Here is a 25,315-nt window from a genome sequence, read left to right as displayed (position 1 = left end):
AGCACTCAGCATGACTAAAATATTCTTTCAGACAGAAAATCAAGAGACTTTGATATTCAGCTAATCTCCAAAAGATTTAAACAGACTGAATGCAAAGACTTTTTCCCACCCTGCAACATCTCTAGGGCTAACATACTCAAATAAATCAATAAGACCAAGTTTTGTGTGAAAATTGTCACCTCAGTCAGCACTACACTGGGTCCAAGTGCTAACCACAAAACTGTGTGTCACATCTTGAGCTGCCGACAGCTATATTTCCAGCCTTTAAAAATGAGGATGTGAGGATCTGGAGAAATGCTGATTTGAATAATTGCAACCTACTAGTCACAATGTCAGAAATGGAGATAATATTCCTGTGTATTTTAAAAGCTGTGAAATCCTCCCTGCAGATGACGGGTGGTATTATTCATTCTTATTTGTTTAGCTGAATTTAGAAATGAGCCGGGAAGGGAAAAAAAATCTGGATATCCAGTAAACAGGATGTATTTTATAACCATTTTATATCATGCATAGTATACTTAATTGGAAAAAATGAAAATTGAACATAAACATCAATATTCTAATAATATTAGGGTAGGAAATTGAATAAGCTGTAAGCTTCTATCTTCACTAATGCCCCCATGCTTTTTAGTGTTGCTGAATGTCACACTCAAGGAACGAACATTTTCCTCGGTGGAACTTTCCCAGCGCTGTCATTTTGTAGAGCAGTCTGAAACACAGAAACCTCCAAACTAAGAAACCTATTCCTTTTGTTTTTCAGTGTCAAAGCCATGATTCCTCCGGGGGAATGCCTGTACGCTGGGAGGAAAAGGAGGAAACCCATTCAAAAACAGTTAAGTATCATATTCATCAGGAGTCATCTCCCTCCAAATGTAGGGGCTAGAAATGAAGTAGAAGAAGGGTTCCTTTCCTCCTATGGTCCACTGACACAGGAGAGACCTAATCTTCTTCTCTGCAATGAGAAACCCTTGGCTGGGAGGCTGGCTCTTCATGGGTTAGATGTCTCCAGAAAGGATGCCAAACCTGGCTCAAACCATCCTTACCCAGCACTAGGTATCCCAGGAGGAGGCCACTGGTGGTTGTGGTCGGCACCATGGTGCTGCCATGGAGAGTGGAGAGGGACAGTGCCCTTTTGTAGGCAGAACACACCAGTGGACTAAATGTCAGCTTGGAGGGGTGGCTGCCACCTTGGTGCTTCTGTGCTCCCTGCCTCCTGTCCAAGGAGCTTTTTGAGAAGCCATGTGCTGAGTGGAACGAGAGCACTGGCACTGCACTCCCCCCTTCCCCTTTCCTGGGCTTAGCCTTGCTTGGGGCATTGCTAAGTCCAACACGAGCGAGCCGGGAAAGTGGGTCAGTTCAGCCAACTGAAAGAGCAGACTGGTGAGTCACTTTTTGCGTATCGAACACATAATTTTCAGACTTCTATTTACTATGGGATCACTTTCATTAGGAGAAAAATGGGAGAGAGGAATTGTATGTGCAAAAGCAAAGCAGGAAAAGAAGAAATGCAATGGAAATTTGTTACTACAAGATGCTTGAAAGGGAAGGGGGAAAAAAGAGGTTGCTATCACTCAAATGTAAATGACTTCCAGATGCCATAAGCCAATCTATGAAATAAAGCTTTTTAATGTATTCATCCCATATTTTCTGTGTTACACTTGATTATATGATTATGACACATACATTTTTACTGTGTCAAAATGATGAACTGGCACTGGTGGCCTTCATACACAATTTAAGGATGAGAAGGTAACTAAAATAGATTTCCCTATTTTCAGTTTTCAGAACTTCTAAAAATAACCCACTTGGCTTAAAATTGTACATATTGGTCTAAAGTCAAAGGGGAGTTTCTCTGAATGTTTTAATGACATCTGTTGATATTGTTTGGATTTTGGGCAGTATTTGCTCATGAACCACTTGTTCCCACTTAAAAAATTGTTTCTTTTAGTTTAAAATGTATCACATTTCAATAGACAAAGATAATGGCATAAGTAAATTATTCTTCCTGCAAAAATCCTGAGTGTTGAATTCAAAATGTATGTAAGATATCTGCACTGCTGTTTCAGGATGGATGTGGATATTTGATTTTAAAACAATTGCAAGAGGGATGGAACATTTCCAGTACATTAAATTACCTCTATGCAGAACTGTTTATGGATCATTACTTTTGTGAAGAAGGAAGAAGACTTGTAGTTGCTTTGAGAAACATTAAGCTTATGTTTGAAGTTTACATGCTATTTAGAACTCCTCTCAAAGATGACTCCTAGATAAATGAATGGCTAAGAAAACTACCTGCTAACAAATCACGGAAATGGCCTCATTAGCCTTTTTGGAAGTTCTGGCTTTAATACTCTCAGAAGAAAATTCTCACTTACTTTAGACAACTAAGTTTTCATCTTGGGAACCATTGCAGGTAATACTGCCTTGAAAATAGCTTTTCTATGATGTTGCAGTGCAGGTACCTGAGCCTAAACTTTTCAAGCCAGGATATGAAAAAATTTGATTAAGAAACATGGGTTAAAACAAGGGGAACTGTTGGGATTGTTAGAATACTGAAGTCCCACACTGGAGACAGCAGTCCATTTTTTGTGGTTAGTTACTTACCACTTGCCGAGGATGATTTCTCAGTTCCTAGCAACACTGGTCTCTTCCTCAAACCTTATCTGTTTGTGGGCTTGGTCTCTGGTAAGCCTTTCCTGTGCTTATTCCCTCACTCAGGGACTTTCCTCTAAAGAGGTTCTGAATGCCCCAGACCAACTGGCTGACAGAGCTCCTTTCCTAGTCAGTGTCTTTCAGTCCTGCTGGTCTTACTGACATTTCAGGACTCCGAGATTGCTGTCATGCTGCCTTGAATAGTTTATCTTGAATTTAGAAGGGTAGACAAAGCCTATTAAGCAGCATATTTAACCATTATTTTAATCCATGTTGTACAATCTTTGTTACAGCTTTTTTCTCTTGTTTGACAGCACAGCTCTTTCTCCTCCACAGCTTTGTTGTACTTTCCCCCCTACCATTCTGCCAATGAATCAAGGTAGATACTGGCACCTGTTCTGGGAGGAGTATTTGCTCAGCTGTAAAACCTGATCTTTCATAGAAAATAAAGTTGATGGGTGTTCTTTGGCCAGTCCTCTCTTTTTAATGTAAATAGTCTCTAGAATGTACCTTTTTTTTTAATAAAAAGATAAGTGAGCTCAGGTGCCTCAGTGTGAGCAGGATACTTGGATTCCAATAGGGATTCATGGATTTGTGCTTTTGAAGATCAGGATTTAAAGGACAGAGGTGCAGCTTCCTCCTCTGCAGAACAACTGGAACATTTATATCTCCCCAAACTCAGTGCATCCCAAGAAGCTAACTCTCTGACTCTACATAATCTTTTCATGGTCAGGCTATCAACCAGGTGGTGATCCTGCAGCTGGCTTTTAATCCAGGATATCTCAGAATGATATTGTTCATTATGTTCACGAATGTTTTTCAGGCACAGAATTTTATTCTGAGGTGGTTTTACAGAACAGTGATGAAAATGTATAAAAAAGCTCCATGGGAGACTACAGAGACCCACAAGACTGGGGAAGAATATGTGGAAAATTTTACTGGGAGGAGCTAATATGTTTCAGTCTTGCTTTCTACACAGAACTAGCAGAGGTTATCTTCATTAGGTTGCCACTCTTCAGATAACATATAAGGTTCAGGTTCTCCTTTTATACACGCAAGAAAATTTAAAAAATGTAGCTGTTTTCCTTTTGTGCCCCAAAACTTCCCAGCAAGTCCCATTAAACATTTTCTACATTAAAGAATTCTGGTGTTTATGGACACAGGTCAAACACCTGGAGCTCAGACAGATTGAAAATTTTCCATCAGATATGCTTTTCAGCCAGGCAGCCGGCATTTTGACTAAAGGAAACATTTTCTACCAAGTGTTTATTTCCTGTGGAAATCTAACATTTTACTGGTAATTCAAGCATCTGGAAATTAAAGAGATCTTGTCTTTAACCTCAAGCTAAAATCACTGTGCTGAAATTAATACTTAAAAGTGCTAAGGCAATGCTTCAGGACAGTTACCATTTGAGAACTTCAGTCACTACTTCATCTCAAACCCTGGCATCTTGTAAAACCCTCTCCCTCTACAAAATATTTCTTGTAATGTTTTACAGCACTTTAAAGGGAAATATACCTGTCCTAGCTCTGAGTGTATCTATAACTGCTCCAGAATGACCACTTCAGACAGAACTGTGCCAGTGCCAGGGTAAACAGAGACCTTGGGAGGTGCAGCTCTCTCCTGCTTCCTAGTTCTAATTTTAAGGCCCTTTGTGGCATAGCCCTTCCTCTTACTTGGTACCACGCTATCCCACCTCTCATCTGCTCTGCCGGTCTTCTTATGTCTTCTTGACCATTAGTTCTGCTTTCACCTTTCCTTGCTGTCAAGATGTGGAAGAGACATAGAAAGCGGCAAAGGGCTGCCTTTTCTTCAAGCAGCGTCTCTCGTTCTGTCCTTTTGGTCCATAGGAGATGGTAAACATCCACACACACGGCTGCCACTGGAGCTCAGCTCTGCCAAAATTCCAATACAATGTCCAAGCACAGCTCAGTGACTGAGGGTGGTGGTCAGTACGCTCATGATAATCCTCTGTTGTCACTTTGCTCTCAGCCTATCTGTCACATCTCATGGTCTCTCTTCCCTTCCCCTTCCTCCTGAAAGCTTGCTGTCACGGTAAATTATTAGACCTTTCTCAGCTCAGGCCTTCTGCTGGTTTAACGCTGCAGCATACTTATAAAACCTATTCAGGGCAAAGTTTTCATTAACAGGGTAGGGCTCTGCAGAGGGTAGGGAACAGCAGACAGAGCTGTAGTTGCAAGAAATTCCTCTGCCAGGTCACCAAACTGGTTTACACTAGCGGCGGTCTGTGTGTCATGGGCACACTGAATCACTAACGCCAAATGGCTCAACGCCTTGTGTACCACTGGAACACAGAATGTTCTCCCCACCAGCTGCACAGGTACAAGTGTTTGTTACTACTGGGCAGTTCAACAACGTGAAGAAAGAAAAGCCAGATATATTCCTTGAATTACATGTTCTCCTTTACCACAGCAGTGTTGTATGGAAAGCAGAGTAAATGGGGGATCATCAAGTGTCTCCTATGTCTCTGTTTACAGTTTGACAATCCAGACTGTAACATGAACACAACAAGCACCATCTCCTTTCAGCTCAAAATAAGGGCTAGAATTTTCATTTGCCTCAATTTTCATTTTCCCTGCCTGTGCCTTTCTGTTTATGGCTAGCTAACTGAGCCTTTCCATGAAACTCACATTGTTTAAAATCACATCCACTTGGCACCTTACTACCATTTACATCCAACTCCTGTTTGTTTGGATTCTCTCCCTTACTGAATCATTTCCTTGAGTTTTCAGGAAGACTCTGTCCTGAACTTTCTCCCGTAATCTTTTTACACCATTCCCTACCATCTTCTGAAAACTATTCCTTGCGCTCAGTACAAAGGCAGACCACCTAATTGCTTCAAACCATTCTTCTCTGGCATAGAGCACTCACTATTTTATGTGGTAAATAGGCTTGAACAACTTCTATTTCTATTTCATTTTACTCTTGGCAATTTTCGCCTCTTGAACTCATCAACTTAATTTTCCTTATTGGAATTAATTTCTTCTGTCCTACATTGCTTCCTTGCTTCAGCTGGTTTGTCAGATGTAAAGACCGATTAGCAAAGCTTATGTTCTTTAGCTTCTGCTCAGCTGTAGGCTATGTTCCCACAAAATTACTGCCCTCCATAAATCAGACATCCTTTTGGTGTCATAGGATGGCTGAGTCTCAAGGTTTACTCCAAAAAATATTAAACTCAGAAAAAGTAAGAAACACTATTCCTTCTTTGTAGATTGCATTATTTGTTCTCATATTTCCTCTCCCTTATTTAGGAAAGTAGTTCATTTATCCCAATCAGCAAAATCTTCTCCATGTGTTTGGAAGCAACTTGTTGTTTTATTGAAGAACCAATATATAAGTATTGGCAATTTTGAACCAAATAGCAGAAATTATGTATTTTCAGTGAAATTTAAAAAAATATTATTATTTCTAACTTAGTTTTTTTCTGTCCATTCTGTCCACTGATGCTGTTCTCTTGAAGTGAGGTTCTCAAAAATAGCAATGAATTTTTCAGATCTGATTTGCTTTAAGAGATTTTCAGTTAGCAGCAGTCACAAGTACAAAACTGCTCTTCAAAAAACGGATCTTGTTTTTTGCTAATTCCTAAGCACAATTATTTTAGAATTACAACTGCAATGACAAATTAATACTGATGAAATTTAACACCTTAACCACCTTATGATTGAAAAATGTGGTAAATGTGTGTAGCATGAAAATGCAGTAGTAAAGTGTGACAAATAATTCGTTTTTACTCTCATTGTCCAATGTCAGCTAGCTACTTAAGATCATGATCCTTGGATCCAGTGAGGTGAAAGTAGAAACTGCTAGCACAACTATCTATAGGCTTCTTACTTGCCATTCTTGAGTATCCATGTCGTTTATGGCTCCAGTGTCTCATAGCTCATGCCTGGATAATGCACTTGACTACTGCTGGGTCCAGCAATAGCTGGATACTGAAAGGAACAATCTTCTCAGCCTCCCACTCAGGTCTTCTTGCTTAATGGACAAGTCTGTGCTTCAGCACTGAGCACGCCCCACTGTCATGCTAGAAATAAGGTCCCCATTTCTGTGTGCAAAAGCACCAGCTTTTTCCTTTACTCCCTCTTGAGAACGTCTTACACTTTCTCTGGGAATATCAGTGGACATTCCTAAATTGAGGTTCTTCACTAGTGATGTATATCATCATAACGAATTTCCATAACAGCTATTCTAGGTTCTCTAGAACTGTCCATTGCATAAGAGGAACAGAAAATGGGGATGGGCTTGCTTGGCCTAGAAAGCTGAGTAACTTTCATCTCTATGTTTTGTGAGGAATATCAATCTTCTCAAGAAACCAAATTCTTATCTTTGTTATTACTGATATAGGAACGAAGGTAAAAGTGAGAATGTACACAGGAGTTTTGAGCTTGAGGAAAGAATCTCTCTTCACCTCGCCTTCCATACTTTTTACTCATGTCTAAAGACAGACTCTTTTCTTAATGATCTCCTGACCCACAGGTTAACTTTGAGCCATTAAATGGAGGGAACTAAGATGCTTTGAATGAATACAGTGGGTATTGAATGGGTTCATGCATTAGTCACAGTAACTTTCCCCTGCTGTTCTGCCCCTCATTTGTACAACAAAGATGAGAAATTGTTTTTCCTGGTATTGACTAGAACATGAACATAGTACCCATTTCCCTAAGGTGAGAGGTCCTGAGTAAAAGATACCAGTTCTTCACTTTTTGCCTGATACAAAAAGAGAAGACAAAGCCTGTGTCTTTGTACCATGGCAGATGCAGAATGGTAAATCTCTTCTTGTCAGAGGACAGAGACTTTAAAGATTTTCATAGAAACTAAGCAAAGTATTGCCGTTATCAATTAATTGCATTGAGCATCTCAGCCTCTGGAAGTAAAACAGGTAATTGAAAATGTGTTCTCCACCACAGAAGGCCTGCAGTTGGGAATGAAAAATCAAATCCTTCGAAGAGACACAGAGACCGTCTGAATGCAGAGCTGGACCACCTGGCCAGCCTCCTTCCTTTTCCCCCTGACATCGTATCGAAGCTGGACAAACTTTCTGTCCTGCGCCTCAGCGTCAGCTATCTCCGAGTCAAAAGTTTCTTTCAAGGTAGGTTTCCCTAGATCTCAGCATCCCGTTAAAAGTATCCCTCTGATTTATTGCTGCTTGGTACTGATCCTGAATAAAAGTAACAAATGATATTGTATTGATAAAACAAGGGGGAAAAAATGTATTATTGAACTTATTTTGTGCATGGGATGTTGCATTGGAAATTTCATTCATTTCCTCTTATGTAGTTTGTGCGTTTTTGACCAAATAGTGGGATAATGTCCATCTTTCATCAGCAGGCTGATGAAAATGGGAAAACACAACTGGAAAATCACTAAACTGGGAAAGAAGTTTGGGACAAATGTAATACCTGTTACAGTTTGAATTCTCTATTTGGTGCTGTTATTATGAAAGTTCAAAACTCCTGTTTAAGTACCATGTGAAAGTGAAGCAACTACTGTATTACCTATGTTTGCTGTATGCCAGGAGGAAATGGGTTCACTTGAAAAGCCAAAATGGTCACTGTCTTTCAGGACAAGAGAGATTCAAAGTTTAAAGTGCTGAATAAAGCTGTACTAGGCTACACTTCATTTGTACAGTTGTCTGGCACACCACAAAGGAAAAGACAAATGTGCATTTTGAGATGTGCATAAAAAGAATTCTTCCAAATTTGAAAATATTTTGAGTTTCTTCTGTTGCTGAGGAGTTCACAAGACCAAAATCCAAGTGATTTAATACTAGAAATCCTCTCTAGAGTTGTTGTCAAAAAAAAGGAAAAAAACCCCATGTATGAAGGAGAATAGTTGACTAAAACTTATAGGTGGACTGCAGAGACAAACAGAAGTATTTTTATGGATGTTATTTTTCCTTTATTACTCTTTATTATTTCTACTCCTTATGATGATCCTTTATATATATATATATATTTTTAAAATTTTTAATTTTTTTTCTGTTTTTGGATTTAATCAAAGAATAATATCTGTTGGTTGCCTTCTTGCTTTTATAATGCATTTTAGTATAAAAGAAATGCCAGCTTGAAGAGACTTTGCCAGGCTGCAGGGCATTTTATGAGGCTGACATGAGATTACAAAGGGTGATATCATTGATAGCAGGAGCCTCCCACGTCAGCTGTGGCAGGTGTTGCCCAGCCTCCAGCATCCTGCAGTCAACAGAGTGCCTCTCTTACTCTTTAAACACATACCTGAGTGCTATGGACTCTACCTCTAAGCCTGACTTTCATTTCTCTTGCATTCACAAGCAATAATATCTCTTCAGCTGTCTTTGCTACTCTTCTGCCAGTTTCTAAGATCCATTGTCTCCTTTTCTGAAAGGGATGAGATAAAAGGAAAACAAGTAAAGCCAGGCTGCATTATGCTGAAATGTTCCCTGTTCCATGTTTTGAGAGATTTCATTTAATTTAATCCTCAAATTACCTAATTGAACACATAGTTTGTGTTCCCTTCATTCTTATTTTCAAATGTTTACATCACAAAATTAAGGTTACAGAAAGCATTGTTTATAGTAAAGGAAGGAAGCTACGTGCCATTTTAGGACAAGAGAGCAGGCTAGAGCTTCAGAAGGGTGGAGTGGAGGAAAGGTGAGCTGTGGAAACTGAGCTGAGTGAGGAATGGTTGCAAATGTTTGGGCGAGGATAGAATCTGCTGCATCCCTCATGAACATCACAATCTACTTACTTGTAATTCTGGACAAAAAAGGGCAAAAAAGGCAGAATCTGTTTGTTTGACTTTTTTTTTTAAGCAAAAACTTTAGAAGCAAATCACCTAAAAGAGCTAACAAGCATATTCATCCCAATGTTTCAATTTTTGTTGTGATGAAAGAGGACAGAAGAGCACAACTGGATTGTTTGCGGCTTTTTAAATCAAAGGATGACACTAAACTGGGAGCTTATAAACATTCTGTGGACAGAGAACAGACCAGTGGCATACAGAGATGTTAGAAAATTGGATAAAAACGTATCTGGAAAAATGCCTTAGTAAATCTGTACTAATTCACTCAGGGAAAATTAATCCAAAGAAACTGATGTTCAATGGAAAAGACAAACCTGGAACAGACAACATAAAAACAATAACCAAAGAGGGACAGTGGTCAACAAGTTGTTCCATGCCTGTAATACGGTATGCTGACATAAACAAGAAAGCTAAGTGTGGATTTTGGTCTGTTTGCCCAGAGGCAGCATGTCACTACACAGGAAAGTTATAATCCCTCTCTGCATGAGACCAGCATGACTCCATCTGGAACAGAGCTTTCTGTTGTGGGCATCTCCTGGTCACAAGGGCATTAGTACATATTAAAGGGTTTGGAATAAACACAGGCAAGAAGTGACTATAAAGTTGCATGGGCAAAAAAAAAATAAAAATCAACAAACAAATAACCCCCAAAAAACTAAAGTTAGCTCAATTTATATTCTCCAGCTGTTTCTTTTCATAGAGGAAACAGCTAAGGAAAAGACAAGAAGGGAAGGAATTACTCAGGATATTGTAGAGTGGCACAGTGGAGGAACCAAGGAATGATGATGCCCAAGATGAAATCTGACTTGAATATCAAGCAAAACATATCTGTGATGAGTTCTGTTCCTATCCAATATTCCTAAAGTGGATGCAGTGGAGATTCAGTACATTCAATTTTGTAGTCTGCAACAGACAGTACTGTGCATCATTTGTTTAAAAAAGCTATTCTCTGAGTTTTGAGGAAGTTCAGCTTAAATTTCAGGTTTTTAAAACATGCTTTTAAGAATATTGCTTGCCATTTAAAAAAATAAATGAGTAGTGCTACTCGACACATTAAGTTCAAATGTGACATTGTGTATTCAACCCATAACAGGTCAGCAATTCCCATGCCAATTGCAGTGGCACACCTTCAGCAATGCCAGAGGTTCCTGGACACACTCATTTCCTTACCACTAGGTGTCCTTTTAGTAGCTACTCTGCCATAGTCAGTGCACAGCACAAACGTGGTTATGAAGATCAAGAGCCAGCTGGAGGGAGTAACCTCACCATATGGACCTCAAGTGTGAAAATGGTTGTGCGGAGAATTGGGTATTAGTGCATGGAGAACGTCCATCAGTCATTTATTCCCATTTTAGTGACCATTAGAGGTTAGTACCTTGAAGCATATGACCAGTTCATCTTAATTGACTGATTTAAGCAAAGGCCTGGTTCATTTAAAAAATTTAGACTTGGTTGTTGAGACAGATATTCCTAGGATTTAGTGTAAATCATTGTGGTGAATTCCCTACCTCATTCTTAGAAACGTTTTCTTTTTGCTGTCTACTTATTTAAGATTCTCCATATCTCTGTTATCAGTTGGCAGAGGCTCTATTAATAGCCCTGCTCCCCCTAAGGTACAGGCATTCAGTCATTTTGCATTTTCCTGATAAGCTCTTCAAAATGGCCTGCAGCAAGAACCTTCCATCCTCACCGGATCTCGTGTATGAGGCAGCTGGGTCTGAACCAGGGTTAGCTGATGACTGAGACACATCTACTGCTGCAGGAAACTGTGACTGTCACTTGGCCCTGACAAAGCTTGCTTTGGGTGGGGCTCCTGTGAGCATGGAGCAGCACTCAGTGTCTGTGACCACTTGAGTTTGCTGGGCCTCTCTCTTGGATGTGTTCCATCTTGGTTAATTGTAGTCTGCCTTCCTTTACCACTCTTGACAACACATCCTTTAGTACTTCTTATTTCTCAGTTTTTCCACTGGTGGGGAAATGGTGGTCTTGCTCCAATTCCAAACCAGCCCCATTTTGTTGGTTGTTTAACTTGTTCCCTTCCAGTACAGGTAATGATTTAGTAAATACATGTCAGAAGAATAGCCCCTTGTCCTTTTAACAGCTCAGGTCCTTTCTGAGAGAGAGATAATTTATGTTTCCCAGTCCTTGTAATGAAACCAGCTATGACAATTTACACCAACACGGTTACAACTAGGGCTATATAGTTCCTCATCTTTCACTTCTTAGTGTAACTAACCTTGTATCAATACTCAAATTCTACTCAAACTTTTCCCTCTACATCTCATTCAGTAATGTTAGACCTTTTAGCCATAAGCATTTTTGATAAATGATAGATAATGTTGAGTATAGTCTTAGATGGGAAATGTAGAGACCTCAATATGGATGAACATTTTAATTTCAAATCCTTTACTACATAATTTATATAAAGCATAATTTAATTCAATAGCTTGTTATTTTGCCCATCTGGACATTTTTTGCATACACACATATACATACTCAAAAACAGAGACATGCATGCAAGCAGAAAAGCAGTGCTTTCCTGACAATAATCTCCCTCCTGTATTATTTTGAATCTCTGTGTTTATTACAGACTTCAGTGCCTTCTCTGTATTTATTTACTTCCAGACTTCATTTGATTTTGAAAGCTAAAAATCTGATAGATTTATGGATGACTAAATATGGACTGTAGAGAGTCACAGATGAACTCTATGAATAAATATCTTTAAAGTTTCTGTAAGTTTCATATTTAAATTGCAATCTAGATCTTTGCAAAATTAGTGACAGTCAAGCATGGAGACATGTTGTTTGACCTGCCTTAGACTACAGTTATATATGGATTGTAAACTGAATTACAGCAGAGTTTGAGAAATTTGTCTACAAATCTTAGTCGATGTGTTTGGTGTTCATCTGTTTCCATGCAGAATTAAAAATTTTAGGAAACCAGCCTGTAGTGAACCTTCCTGAGTAAAGAATAAGCTATGCCTTAACCTGAGGGTCATTGTCTAATATTTTTGCAAATCTGCAACATGTCTGATTTAATACCTTTCTTTGCAATCCCTAAAATCCAAGCTGGAAGTCTCCTGCTTCAGTTAAAGCCCCCCTTCTGTAGAAAAAAATATTGTTTCCATTTCTCGTGGCACCTCAGCTTTTACAGCCATGAAGGTGATCCTAGCAGATGGAAGCAAAAAGAGTCAATAAACACTGAACTTTTTTGCTTTCACTGTCTGTAGCTCCCCTTCTGCTGAGTAGCAGAAATCTATTTTCCCAACCTGTATGGTTAAAGGGCTTCCAGCAAGATTTTTATAACCTTCCCTTCCTTGCTACATCTGATACTATACATTGGCCTTACTCTTTCCCTTCTTATACATTTGTCCTTTATCTTATTCATTTTCAAAAGAAATTTTCTGTGAGCTTCCAGTCACTGAAGAACTCAAGATTTTGTTCAGGTGGTCTTTTCTTACCTTTCCCATTCTTCACTGCCACTGATGCAGTTTACACTTATGTCCTATATATTGATTTGATGAGGAAACATCCAGCTTCTGTTTCCCTTAGATATGTGCCCTCTGAGATTTTTCCAGGTGTACTGAAGTCCCCTTCCTGTCGGTCTTCTATCTTCCAATGCTGTGGCTTGGATTGCTGCTGCTGTTACAAGAACCATTAATTCCAGTATTTCCCAGTCACTTTCACCAAGCTGCCGCATCTCCTTCTAACCCATTTTTCCCCTTCAATTAAACCTTGTATAGACATATATATATACACACACACACACACACACACACACACACAGAGACACGCACACACACACACACAAACACACACACACATATATATATATATATATATATATATATATATATATATATATATATACACATATACATATATATACAGATTTTTTTTTTGGTCTTTTATTTTTTCCCCTTTTCTGACAGGGTAGCACACGCTGACTGTGTGGTTTCTGTCTTTCTTCTGATTTAGCATTTATGTTAGTGGGTCATTTCCTTTTACTCGTCTATGTGTTTGGTGTGATCCAGTTCCCATCAAAATTTATCTTTAATGGAAATTGAATTTATCCCTTTTAAGAAGAAAACAGCAAAGGATTCCTCCCAGCTGGCCTGATTTTCAGTATCCCCAATTACTTGCAGTGTGTTCCAGCTTTGTTCTTCTCCTACACTGTCCATGGCTGTTACTCTCCTAGGTCAGAAGCATATTACTGTGACTGAGATTGCTCAGGTTGATTCCTTAGACCCTTTAGGCTATTATTTATTGTAATATTTAAATATTTAGTGCTGCAGCCCCCACTGCAGACTTGTTTCTGGTGTGACATGCATGACACTTCAGCGACTCAGAAATTTAAGGTTTTAAAACCTGAGATGGGTAAAGAAGCATGGTGTGATCTTGCTTTTAGTGCATAATCTGCAATGTAATGCTACTCAGCAGTGCTTTTGGAGTGCTGCTTACCCGAACCAAAGCTCCTGGTCTGAGGTTCCAAGGTTCCTCTGCAGTGCATGTACTGTGGTTCTCAGGCATCTCTTTCTACCCCACCATCTCTTCCTAAAAATTCTGTTTTCCCAGAGTTTTCTTTTCAAACTCTCAATAATTTTTTTTTCCTGGGATGACAAATTTTGCTTCTTTGGTATAAATATGTTTTTTAGATTTTACTTTACATAAGCATGGCAAATTTTTCCACAAGAAGATTCAACTGATCCTTAAACTAAGTTCATATGGCTGAGCTTACTATTACAGTTATGGCCTATTTTGGATCCATTTCCATGGGAAAAATTAATCTTTCATTTGTAAGCCAGTTTCAGTAGCCTGAAGCTTTCCCTTAACTTTAAAATCATAGTCTTAGTGAATCACAGATTCACAGATGGGTTGAAGATGCAAGGAACCTCTGGAGGTCACCTGATCCAAGCCCCCTGCTCAAGCAAGGTCTCTGAGAACCAGTTTCCCAGGACCATGTCCAGATGGCTTTTGAATATCTTCAAGCATGGAGAGTCCACAGTGTCCTTGGGCAACCTCAGCCAATGCTTGGTCACCCTGACAGTGAAAATGTGTTTCCTGATGTTCAAAGAGAACCTCCTGTTCTTGACTTTGTACTCGTTTACTCTGATCTTGTCACTGGACACTTCTGAAAAGAACCTTGCTGTTCTTTCCACCCTTCCTTTAGGTATTTATACACTCTAATGAGATCCACCCTGAGCTTTCCCTTCTCCAGGCTGAAAAGTTCCAGCTCTCTCACTCTCTCAGCCTTTCCTCATAGGAGAAGTGCTCTAGTCTCCATCATTTTTGTGTCCTTTCACTAGACTCTCTCCAGGTCCTTCATGATGGATATATTTAGAACAGATATAGGAAAAATAAAATAATAAAAAATTGGAAATAGCAATAAATATTATAAGAAAGATTCATAAGAACAGGATAAGATGTCTAAACCAACAACAACAACAAGAAGGAGGAAATGATGCCTCATTATTCCAACTCTTCATTTCCACCTATCTTTTCTTGGTATGACATATATATTGATTTCCATTATGTAAATAATTAGAGGCTTTCACAATTTCCTCAAACTTCTTTTTTTTTTAAATGAAACCTGTACTTTGAGACACAAATCAAGGATTCAATTTGTGTTCCTCTGATTAACTAGGGTTGAAGCTTATACCTTGAGTCAAGAACTCCCCAATATATCTGAGTTTTTTAATAATTAGAAGTTTGGTTTTTAAAGACATTTTCTACTGAGTTAGAACATTCCCAGTCCTGTCCTCTTAAACGGAATGTCTGAATGATTTTTTTTTTTTGAACACATAAAAAATGTCTCTAGCATATATATTGCTGTACTCCATGGTTGTAGCTTAATTAGATTGTAAGCATTTGGGTAGTTTAGGTTTCTTAGGACAGCATATTCAATGGCTTGTACTGAAAAGAAACATTCATTGTCAGAGTGGGTAACAGGTAAGGTTATTCCTGTGGCTGTGTTGAACTGCCATATTCAAATTGCACCAATATTTGGAGTGTTTTGGCCAAAAATGGACTGTTCATGAAAGAAATATTTTCCACTCTCTACTGCTCTCTAATTTTACCATCTTTTTAGCAATATAGCAACTGGAAAAACTGAGAAAACTGTTCTTCTGCATAAGTGGTATATTAGTAAATCATTGAAAGAAGACCTACTATCTGCAAATCATTGTCTAATCAAGTGCTAAAATACTACATCAGCGACATTTTAGTAGAAGTGCCAAGACTTTAGGCAGGATAGCTGCATTCATCCATCCCTGAGATCTGGGAGGATTTCTTTCTAGAGAAGCCACTGCAAATTGAATCTCCTTCACATTATCAATTTCCAAACATTATTTTGACTAGATTTTTTAATATATTTAATTGCCAGGGAGACCTTTTATTGGGACACATTGCTTATACTAATGGGTCAATATTTTCTCTTCCCTTTGTTTCCTGGGAACATCATTCATTCCATGTGACAAATAACTGAGGCTGTTTTGTACTACAGGTCCTCTTGCATAACCTGGAGATCTCTCTGTCCTTGGAAGGCCTTTGCTGACTCTTGGAGGAGAACTGTGTCTGCTCTTACTGTCCTGTTGTAAGAGGGTGTACCTCCTTCTCCTGGCTAGCTTTCTCTTTAGTTTCCTCCAAACAAGACGGGTTTTGTAGGATGAGTGTTGATTTACAAGCAGGATTTACTTCAGAATGAACCTATATTCAGGAAGAACAAGACAAATTTAAATTGCTTGAATTCCCATAACCTTTGAAGATCAAGGGAATCCATCTGTGCAACACTACGTTCAGCGTCATGTTCTGAGACTGGCTCTAAATTCAATACTTATGTTTTTGTGTAGTGGCAAATGAAGGATCTTAGTTTCAGTTATAAATAAGTTTCAGATATTTTCTGGTGTTTCTTGGTGCTTGTGTCATGTGCTGTGGGTTGTTTATGTTACCAGAGCTATTACAAACTCAGAGCTGTTAGACTGATTTAGTCACCTGCACAAGAAAGGCAGGACTACACGGATTTTATGCTGTCCTTGGGAAATACATCATCATTAGGATTCTTCTTGCAGAATTTGCTCTTGTAATTCTGGATCTGTATCTCCTATAACTTCTCTATTGCTGGATGCCATCCAAATGAACATCCCTGTAGGCTTCAATGTTTCTCTTGCTATTATCAAGACTGATTAGAAAAACCAGGGAGCTGGAAATGACAAGTGACATGAGGGGAATCTTTGTTAGATTTCTCTCGAGGGCATTTGGCTCTGGGAGAGTTCCACTGTTTCTACCAGCAATAGAAGTACACTCAGAAGCAGACACATGGTCAGCCACATACACGATGCCTGATTTTATAGATGCTCCCACAAACCACAGCTTCTACATTGCTCCAGTGCTAGGGGAAGTCCCCAAAATACTGTGAGCCATTGAGTGTGGGTCTTCACCTTTCTCCAACTTGCTCAGTCATTTTTAACCATTTTGATTTGGTAGGCTTTTATGCTCAGTGCATTTGCTTAACTCACACTGTGCATCTCATGTTGCATAGATGTAAATGAATGTGGCAAGGATGTGTAAATAAATGTTTTAAATGCAAGTGGCAAGGAAAAATCTGGGTACATCTAATCCAGGAGACTGATATACACACTGTATTTTGCATTCAGTGATGTTAATCTTGCTTGTGCACTGTGCTTGCTTAATCCCTGCTCTGCAGCTAAGGCCCTTCTTGGCCCAGCCTGGTACCAGCTGTTGAAGTACTCTCACAGCCCTGCATGGCTCAAATTCCATTATCCTGAGCTACAAGTAATGGATTTCATTGATCTAATTCTCTTGAGTTAAATTCTGTTTAGATCTTGCTTGGAGACTGAGGAAAAACTTGGAGTTTAGTTCCACTGTAACCCATGTTTTCCTTGGATATGGAAACAAGACTGGTTTTCATCACAAGAAAAATGGCATTTTACTTCAGAACTTGCTAGCAATTTCAGTGATTGTAGAAGACACTAGCAATAGTTTTGTCCTTATCACTTATGCAATGGATGGGAAGGAAAGCATTCCCTCAGGCATGAACTTTGGCTTGGTTTACACTTGTTCTCAGCTTCATGAGTGATTACCATCTCTGAGAGGAAGCGTGTATCTTTACTGTCAAGAAAATGATCTATTTTGTTTCTCATTTTAAACACAGATATGTTATAAAGGAAAGACAATACCTCTTATCCAACAGAACAAGGAATTTAGTTTGGCATATTGTAATTGCATAGGACTTTGAAGACAAAGAAGACAAATAGTTTTCAGCTAGTGAATAGTGTGGGAGATTGTCCTCCTCGCTTCCCTTCTCACTTTCCTAATGCTGACTTTAGGGTTACAGCACATAGTAAAGCTCTGCAGAGAACTCTGATACAATGAGGATCACAAAATCACAGAATCATTTAGTTTGGAAAACACCTCCAAGGTCATCAGGTGTAGCAGACTCCATAGAGCTTGGGAAAGCTCCATGGAGGAGTGAGAATTAACAGTAGGAACTGCTGAGTCATGGTGAGACAGCAAAATAAGCTCCTGTCTCTGACCCCCCGCCCCTTAGCCTTATCTTTGTAACCTCATAGGCCATTCTCCCTAACCCTTACAATTGGACAAGTTTGGATCCCCCTATACCCTATAAAAAGGGGCTGGTTTAGCCCATTCGACAGAAGAAGAGCTGTCGCTGGACCCTTCACAGTCTCCCCAATAAACCATCACTGTGGAACCCCCAGGACTTCTCCTCTCTCGCGTCTGCTTCAGCCTCAAACAAGGGCACCCTAGCAAGCAAGCAAAGAGCTGAGATGCTAAGAGAGCTGATAATCACTAAAGAGCTGACAATCACCAAGCTTGCTAAAGGGTAGCCCGCAGCAATGGCCACGAGCTAACTGGGCATTCGGGCACTCTGTTTCCCAGAGGGACTGGGCTCCCGGACCATCCTTGCATCGCTCGATAATAAGGCCAAGATCGAGGCTTTATTATAATCAGGGCCAGCCTTTGACTGATGACCACTAAGTGCCACATCCAGTCTTTTCTTGAACACCTCTAGGGGCTGTGACTCCACCACCTCCCTGGGCAGCCCATTCCAATACTTAACGATCCTTTAGTGAAGAAGTTCTTCCTAATGTCCAACCTGAACCACCCTAAGTGCAGCTTAAGACTGTCCTCTCATTGTGTTGCTGATTGCCTGAGAGAAGAGGCTGACCCACACCTGGCTACACTCTCCTTTCAGGTGGTTCTAGAGAGATAAGGTCCCCCCTGAGCCCTATAAAATATGAGTAGGGGGCTGGTTACTGCAAAGCCTGCCTCACTTGGCTATGTGATAGTCCTACAGTTTGGCTCAATGGATCACTCTGAAGGACTTGTCTTAATTTAATTGTGTTTGGTTTAGTGTCTTTTTTATTTCATTACATAGAAAATCCCATATGACTAACACAGATGCTTCTCTTCTCTATCTAATGCAACTGCAACATATTAGTCAGTGCTCTGACAGTTCCCCACCAAAAAATAAAATGCAAGTTTTTTAGGTGAAGCACAGCAGATTTCCCTTTAAAAGTCCTGTTTTAATTTCATTACACTTTTTGGTGCAATACTGTAGATAATATAACTGACAAATTTTCTAAAATCTTGACATTGAGTAGAAGCAGAATGCATATCAGCAAACTTAGATGCTCAGTAAGAGAAATTACAAGCAGACTTTAGAACTTCTTTTAAAGAAGCTCATCACTACTTTTTTGAAAGTGTGATGCTATACAACAGTCTTGCCGAAGTATGTATCTTATGAACTTACCATGTCCCTAAAAGTCTCTTGAAATCCCCTCAATGCATTTCCTCTTTATATCTGCATGGAATATATAAAGTTGAAGGTACATAGGAAGTAAATATTTGTTATAATAAGAAAATGTCCACTATTCCCATTTACTCTGAACCTGCAATTTAAATTGGCTACTTACATATTGGAAACAGCTGAAAGAAGTTAAGAAGACTGAAAACAAGCAAAGATCAGATCTAAATCAAAACACAACACATTTTAAGGTTTTGGGTTTTTTTCTGGTCCATTGACAACTTCATAACCACTTTACTAATTGTATACAGGCAAAACATGCCACCTTATAGTAGTCTTATCTATTCCCCTGACTATTTCAATATCTGTGCAGAAAATGCTATCTTCTGTATGTTGGTATTATGTTGTATATCAGTGTCAGTGAAAACCTGTCACAAACCCTCTATATTTTGTTCCAAATAATTTATTAAACCAGTGTTGTGCCATCAAATGACCCCTACAAACCTTGTATGGGAAAATGGCACAATAAATAATGCTTTATGAAAGCATTTCTTGAAAGGATAAATAATTCACCCTAAATAATGTATCTTGAGCTGATAAATGTAAGGATTTATGTGGAGAACATTCTAATATGTTATTATAAGGATCATAACAGTACATGGAGAAAAATGAAATTGTATTTCTTCCTTCCATGCTTTTTCTACACTGCATCTACACTGTGGCATACAGGAAAAGGCTGTACATCTCACAGCAAGTAATATTTGCAAGAGGAAATTAGCAATGTTTGAAATGAATAATTTTTAGAGGTGCAGTCATGCCAGGTGCAGAATGCTCTCAAATTACAATGGGTTATAGAGGTTTTGATTGTTTTCAGCACTTCTTCAGGACCACCAGAACTGTATTAAACCCTAGCAATGTAGGGTTTAATGTACGTTCCCTCTAAGGGAAGAGCTCTTTCTTCTGAGCCAAACATACTCAGTAACACGTCAGAGAGTCTGAAGATATTGCACATTGCAACATACATTCTTCATTTTTATTGATGCTAGCAAGCACTTTAGAAATTTTTAATAAGTCTGGCAGTAAGTTAGTGCCATATCATTTCAGGACAGTGATGCACCCTACATTTGTTGCTGCCAACTTATGGTTAGGAAAGCAGAGACAATGTCAGTTTGAAGGTTACTTTGCCATCATACCTTAAAAGTATCATGGTAGCAGCTGATAGTGTCTTTAAAACCAGTAGGGTGGCTAAGATTGTCACCCCTGTAAGCATGAGCTGGGAGAAGAGTTCAGTTTCTAGACAGAAGATGTGCCCCTTGCAGCAACACTTAGTGCAGGGACACCAAGTTCCAAGAGGTCATTTGGAAAAGAGGAATTTATTTATCTTGTCTTTATCTAGTCAAGTCAAGTCACAATCTCCACACAGGGGTCAGCTTGCTTACTTTAGATACCGTAGCCTCAGCAGATATTCTGTCTTCTGACTCTCTGAAGATTATGTTCAACTAGTGCAGTTTTTCCAGCCAGAGAAAAGCTGCAAGCTACAGTGTTGTGACTCTTCATCACTCTTGCCAAGTGCCAATACAACAGCATGTGAAAAACATGTTGGGGAGGACTTTGAAGCTGTAGATTCCTGTGCCCTGAGCTGCCTGTATTGGAGACTGGGAAATGTAACAGAAAATTTCCAAGAAAAGAGGACATTGAGAAACTTAATCTCCTTTCCACTGAGGCAATTTGCCAGGAAAGACCTACTGTAGGCAAAATTTGGGTAAAAAGCCTCTTCTCAGAAAACAACAAGTTTGGTTGGGGAGGAAACATAAAGACAACTGGTCATGTCCTTAATTCCTTATTATGTTTTGCTTAACCTTGGCATTAGTGGAGTAATACAAGCCAGGCTTTCAAAATCTGCCCCAGTGTTTAAAAAACACATTGCCTGAAGTTAAATGTATTTTTCAGAGTCATAACAAAAATACCATTGAAAAGGTTAAAGCCTGGGAGGTGGGAAGTCACACCATCACCACACCAATAATTTGGCTGGAGAATGTTTTCCGCTAGTTAAATTGGGGACCAACTGACCATATTACAGCCAGATTAGCAGTGGTGAAGGCTGCTGGAGGGAATGAACACTCAAAATTAACTTAGATTTATATGGAGATAATGTGATACATATGAACAATTTGGGGGACTTTATCAGTGTACTTTCATGTTAAGTTTTAATTAAATCTGCCAATTTTCTTTTTTCTTTTTATTTTTGCTGTTTAACTTGGTGACTTCCCTTCCACCTCTTTTTCTCTAGCAACCTTTTTAGTGATAATCCCCCCAACTTCTTTGTAAAATTTTCTCTTTTGCATCTTCCTCTTCTGTAGATTTTCTTCTTTTCTCCATATAGGTTTTTCCCCCTTGTCTTTTCCCATCTTCACTGCAACAGTCTCCCTTTTTTTCTGTATTCCTTGCTCAGCTCCTAAAAACATTTGGTTACATCTGCTGTCTGCCGGTTCAGAACTGGATCTCGATCTCTCCTCTCCAGTAACTGGCTTGGGTGGGAAAGCAATGATGTCCTTTTTTTTTGCAACAAGACATTGTTCTAGTCTCCTATTGGGTGAAAGCAGGACCAGGCAAACCTCTTTTCCATTCTCCTCCATGAGGGCCTTTTGCCCTAAGAGATCTGGGTGTGGTGAGCTCAGATAGCTTGCTGATGCTTTCATTGCATGGGCCACAGGGAGGGGATGTACCTTTCATTCCCTCCCCTACAAAGAGCCCTACCACAGCGTCAAGATGATGAGAATCACTGAAGCAGAGGGATAAGCCTTAGGGCAGGAGGGGGGAATAAATAATAGCTTGTTGTCAACCCTCCCTTCTGCATTAGGCTGCCAGATGATTGCTTATTCCTTGCTCCCACCCACACGCTTCATGCCACCACCAGCATTTTTGGTCCTTTGTGGCTGAGGTTGTGGGCTAGTCAGCTGATGAGTCAGCTCCTGTAACCAGTGCTTTTCCAGCTCCACATGGCAGGGATAGCTTGGGCGGAAGAGTTTCAGCCAGCACTCTCCGCATGGAAGATGGGGGCTGCTTGGGCACGTCAATTGGCTTATTTATAATTTCACCATTCTGCAAATAAAGGGCAGGTTTCCAGGGGTGTGCAATTCATCTCCTCTTGTTGTCTTTGCATATGCTCTGATGCAGGAAGTTTTGAAGCTACACCCTGTATACCATCTGTTAGTACAGGAGCGTGGAGTGAATGGGAAATTCAAACTTTGAATAGGTCAGGAAATTCAAAGTTTAGTTCTCATAGCAATTAGCTGCATGTTGGCCTCAGATGGTACTGTAGCTCATCGGGTTAATGCACAAAATGAATCTTGCGCCACAGCTGAGCTCCTGCGCCGCAGCTGAACTTGGCACTGGGACCGAGTGGGAGAAGAGAGGATCAGAGCTCTGAAATACCTTTGTGCCTCCTCAATGCTGGGCAGGCCTGGGCCTCTTTAGTGCTTCCCAGGGGTCAGAACACCCTCTGGGAGTGGCGCATGCAGCCTCTCGCAGCTCTTGTCAACTGGGGAACATCTGGCCAATGGAAAATGCAGCAGGCAGAAGAATGTTCCAGCTGCCCCGTTCCCAGCCTGCCCCATCCTGCCTTGACTCCATCAACTCCCGGCCCTGTTGCCGTAGCTGGAGCGCAATCATTAGGTACTCCAGCTCCTTCCCTCATTCTCCACACCAGGCAAAGGCCATGCTGTGCTGGGACAGGCTGTATGAACCACCACATGTGCAAGGCTCAGCCACAGCTAGTGACTAAACCACTAAACAATTGGTTTTAAACTAATTTCTACAGCTGCACGATTTGCTGTCCTTCTCAGCCTGACTAGTACAAGCATATTTCCAGGCATCCTTCAGTGGTTCTGACCAAGCTAGACCTTAATTTACATTGCAGTAGCAAAACACTCTTTTCCTATTCTTCCAGAAAAATCTGGCCATTTTCAAGTCTGTACAGTATGTTGGGGCAGAAGGAGGACGGTGAGGGTAGAAGTAATTTTGTGAGTAAGCTTGCTGTAATTTTTATAACCAAGTTACTCAGGAAGCCTTAGGTTTGAGTCTAATAACTGCAATTTGTCACAGTACTTAAACCTATTTCTAATGAAAGAATACCTCTTAGTAGCTATTTAAAGTCAATTTATTAATTGAAAATGATTTATGGTACACTAATCTGAAATGGTTTGATTTTGGATTATTAGTTGAGGTATCAGTGAACTCTATTATGTTTCTCTGGATAATTTTCAGATTAAATAAAATCCTCAACAAAGATAAATTTCTCTGGATATTTTTCAGATTAAATAAAGTCCTCCACAAAAGGACTAAAAAAATAACATATAGGCATATTTGCAGCTAATCCAAATTACTGGATGCATGTTCTCTTATATGTACAGATCGTTCAACTATCAGGTGCAAGATATTAGGAGCTGTGGAGGGAGTGAGGAAAGTTTGTGGTTATTATTTGGAAGTTGGCACATGACAAGTCATTGTTTATCCTGATTTCACTGTACTAAATTACTGACTAGTTCTTCCTCTAGAATTGCAGATCCAGTGGGACTTAGACACATGCATTAGCTGCCTGCTTGCATCTCCTTAGAAAATGGAGCAATTGACCACATTGTCTTTGAGTAGGAGATGTCATATTTTTGAAAAAAGATTAGAGATATTTTGCTTTCATATAATAGGTGTTATAAAAAGGACTTTCAGAAGGGCAAGATTTTTTACATACCCGCTCTGTGGCCAGACTGGCATGCAGAACAGAGCTGAGCAGCAGTATTCTAGCAGCTGTTTACCCTCAAATGCCCATACATCAAGTCATTCCTGCAGTTAGCAAGCATTTCTTTGCCAGCTGTCTCCAGAACAGTGTAATTTGTTTGTATAGGTAAGGCAGCTCAACAGCATTCTCATGTATCTCTTTCCATAGATAGAAAGGAAAAATTTCCATGTTAATTAAATACTCGCATTAGTATCCAGTGCTGTTTTTCTAGATAAACTTCTTGTGCTTCAGTGAAAGTTCATAAACAGGGAAAAGTCTGTTTAGGCAAGAGTTGATCCTGTATATTTTTCATTTCCATGGGAAGTTGTTGCAGTGATAAATGAACGGGCACAAATCAATAACAGAAGACTAAAGGTAACATCTCCAGAAGTCTCAGAACTCTTTGAAACTGTGATTTATCTTCAAAAATGCCTGCAGCTTTGCCTGCAGTGGTGCTGTTAGAGATCACTCTAGAGGCTGTCAACCCCCTCCCTTTATAGGCTGGTGTCTCTGCCTCATCACCTACACCAAATTTTGACTGGGCTGAGAAGCTGCAGTGATGCTCAGCACCTGAGGTTAAGCCTGCCTCTATGATATGAGTGCACTGGGCTCTGACAGTGAGGCCCACCAGCAGTAAAGTCACAATTCTCTGTCCAGCTTCCTACCTAATTCCATTCCATAAATATAGGCCAGACCTGGAGCAGAGATAAGGCCAATTTTGGGGTGTCATTAATTTCTTATCAAAGCTGGGTTGGGACGTTATTTCTGTCAATGAGAAACTGCAATGCAGATGGGAGAGGGCCTGTCCCACTGCTGGGTGAAGATACACATCACAAGCCTACACTTTAGGCTTGAAGATACAAGCCTAAAGTGTAAAAAGCCCTTGTTTTGGATGAAGCCAAGGGTACTTAGTCTGTGGCTGCATCTCCAGAATTCCTGAAACTGTCTGTAGCATGTATGGGCACACCTCAACAAGTTTTCACCTGTTTAGTGTGCCTAATAATAGCAATGAACTTGCAGGACAGTGCAAACTGCATCCCACACTGTGAGTCCTCAACAGGCTTAGTGCTGTGCCCTTATTCCTATTGTTACTTTATTTAAGCTGGATTATAAAACTGGTTAGGGCAAGCCTGTTTGTGCTGCCATTAAATGAAATGTGTCTGCGCACTAATCCTCACAAAATATCAATGAGCAATATAGCCACCATAATTTTTTTTTAATTGTAGGCTTCAAAGTAATTTAAAAGCTTTTGAAAACTTTATTTCAGGTAATTAGTGCAAATAATTAATGATGAAACAACAACGGT

General features: G+C 39.8%; 1 protein-coding gene across 1 annotated transcript in view; it reads left to right on the top strand.

The window, feature by feature from the left end:
- The first annotated feature begins 770 nt into the window (after positions 1-770).
- Positions 771-25,315, top strand: part of AHRR (aryl hydrocarbon receptor repressor) — a 63,395-nt gene continuing 38,850 nt past the window's right edge. The window contains exons 1-2 of the mRNA XM_066545992.1: positions 771-832; positions 7,582-7,763. Coding sequence (XP_066402089.1) covers positions 771-832; positions 7,582-7,763 — 244 coding nt within the window. The remainder of the gene's footprint in view (positions 833-7,581; positions 7,764-25,315) is intronic.

The sequence above is a fragment of the Molothrus aeneus genome, chromosome 1 (genome assembly GCF_037042795.1).
Source record: "Molothrus aeneus isolate 106 chromosome 1, BPBGC_Maene_1.0, whole genome shotgun sequence".
In the NCBI taxonomy this organism is placed as follows: domain Eukaryota; kingdom Metazoa; phylum Chordata; class Aves; order Passeriformes; family Icteridae; genus Molothrus; species Molothrus aeneus.
Note: the sequence above shows the minus strand (reverse complement) of the source record. Positions and strands in the feature narration are given on the sequence as shown.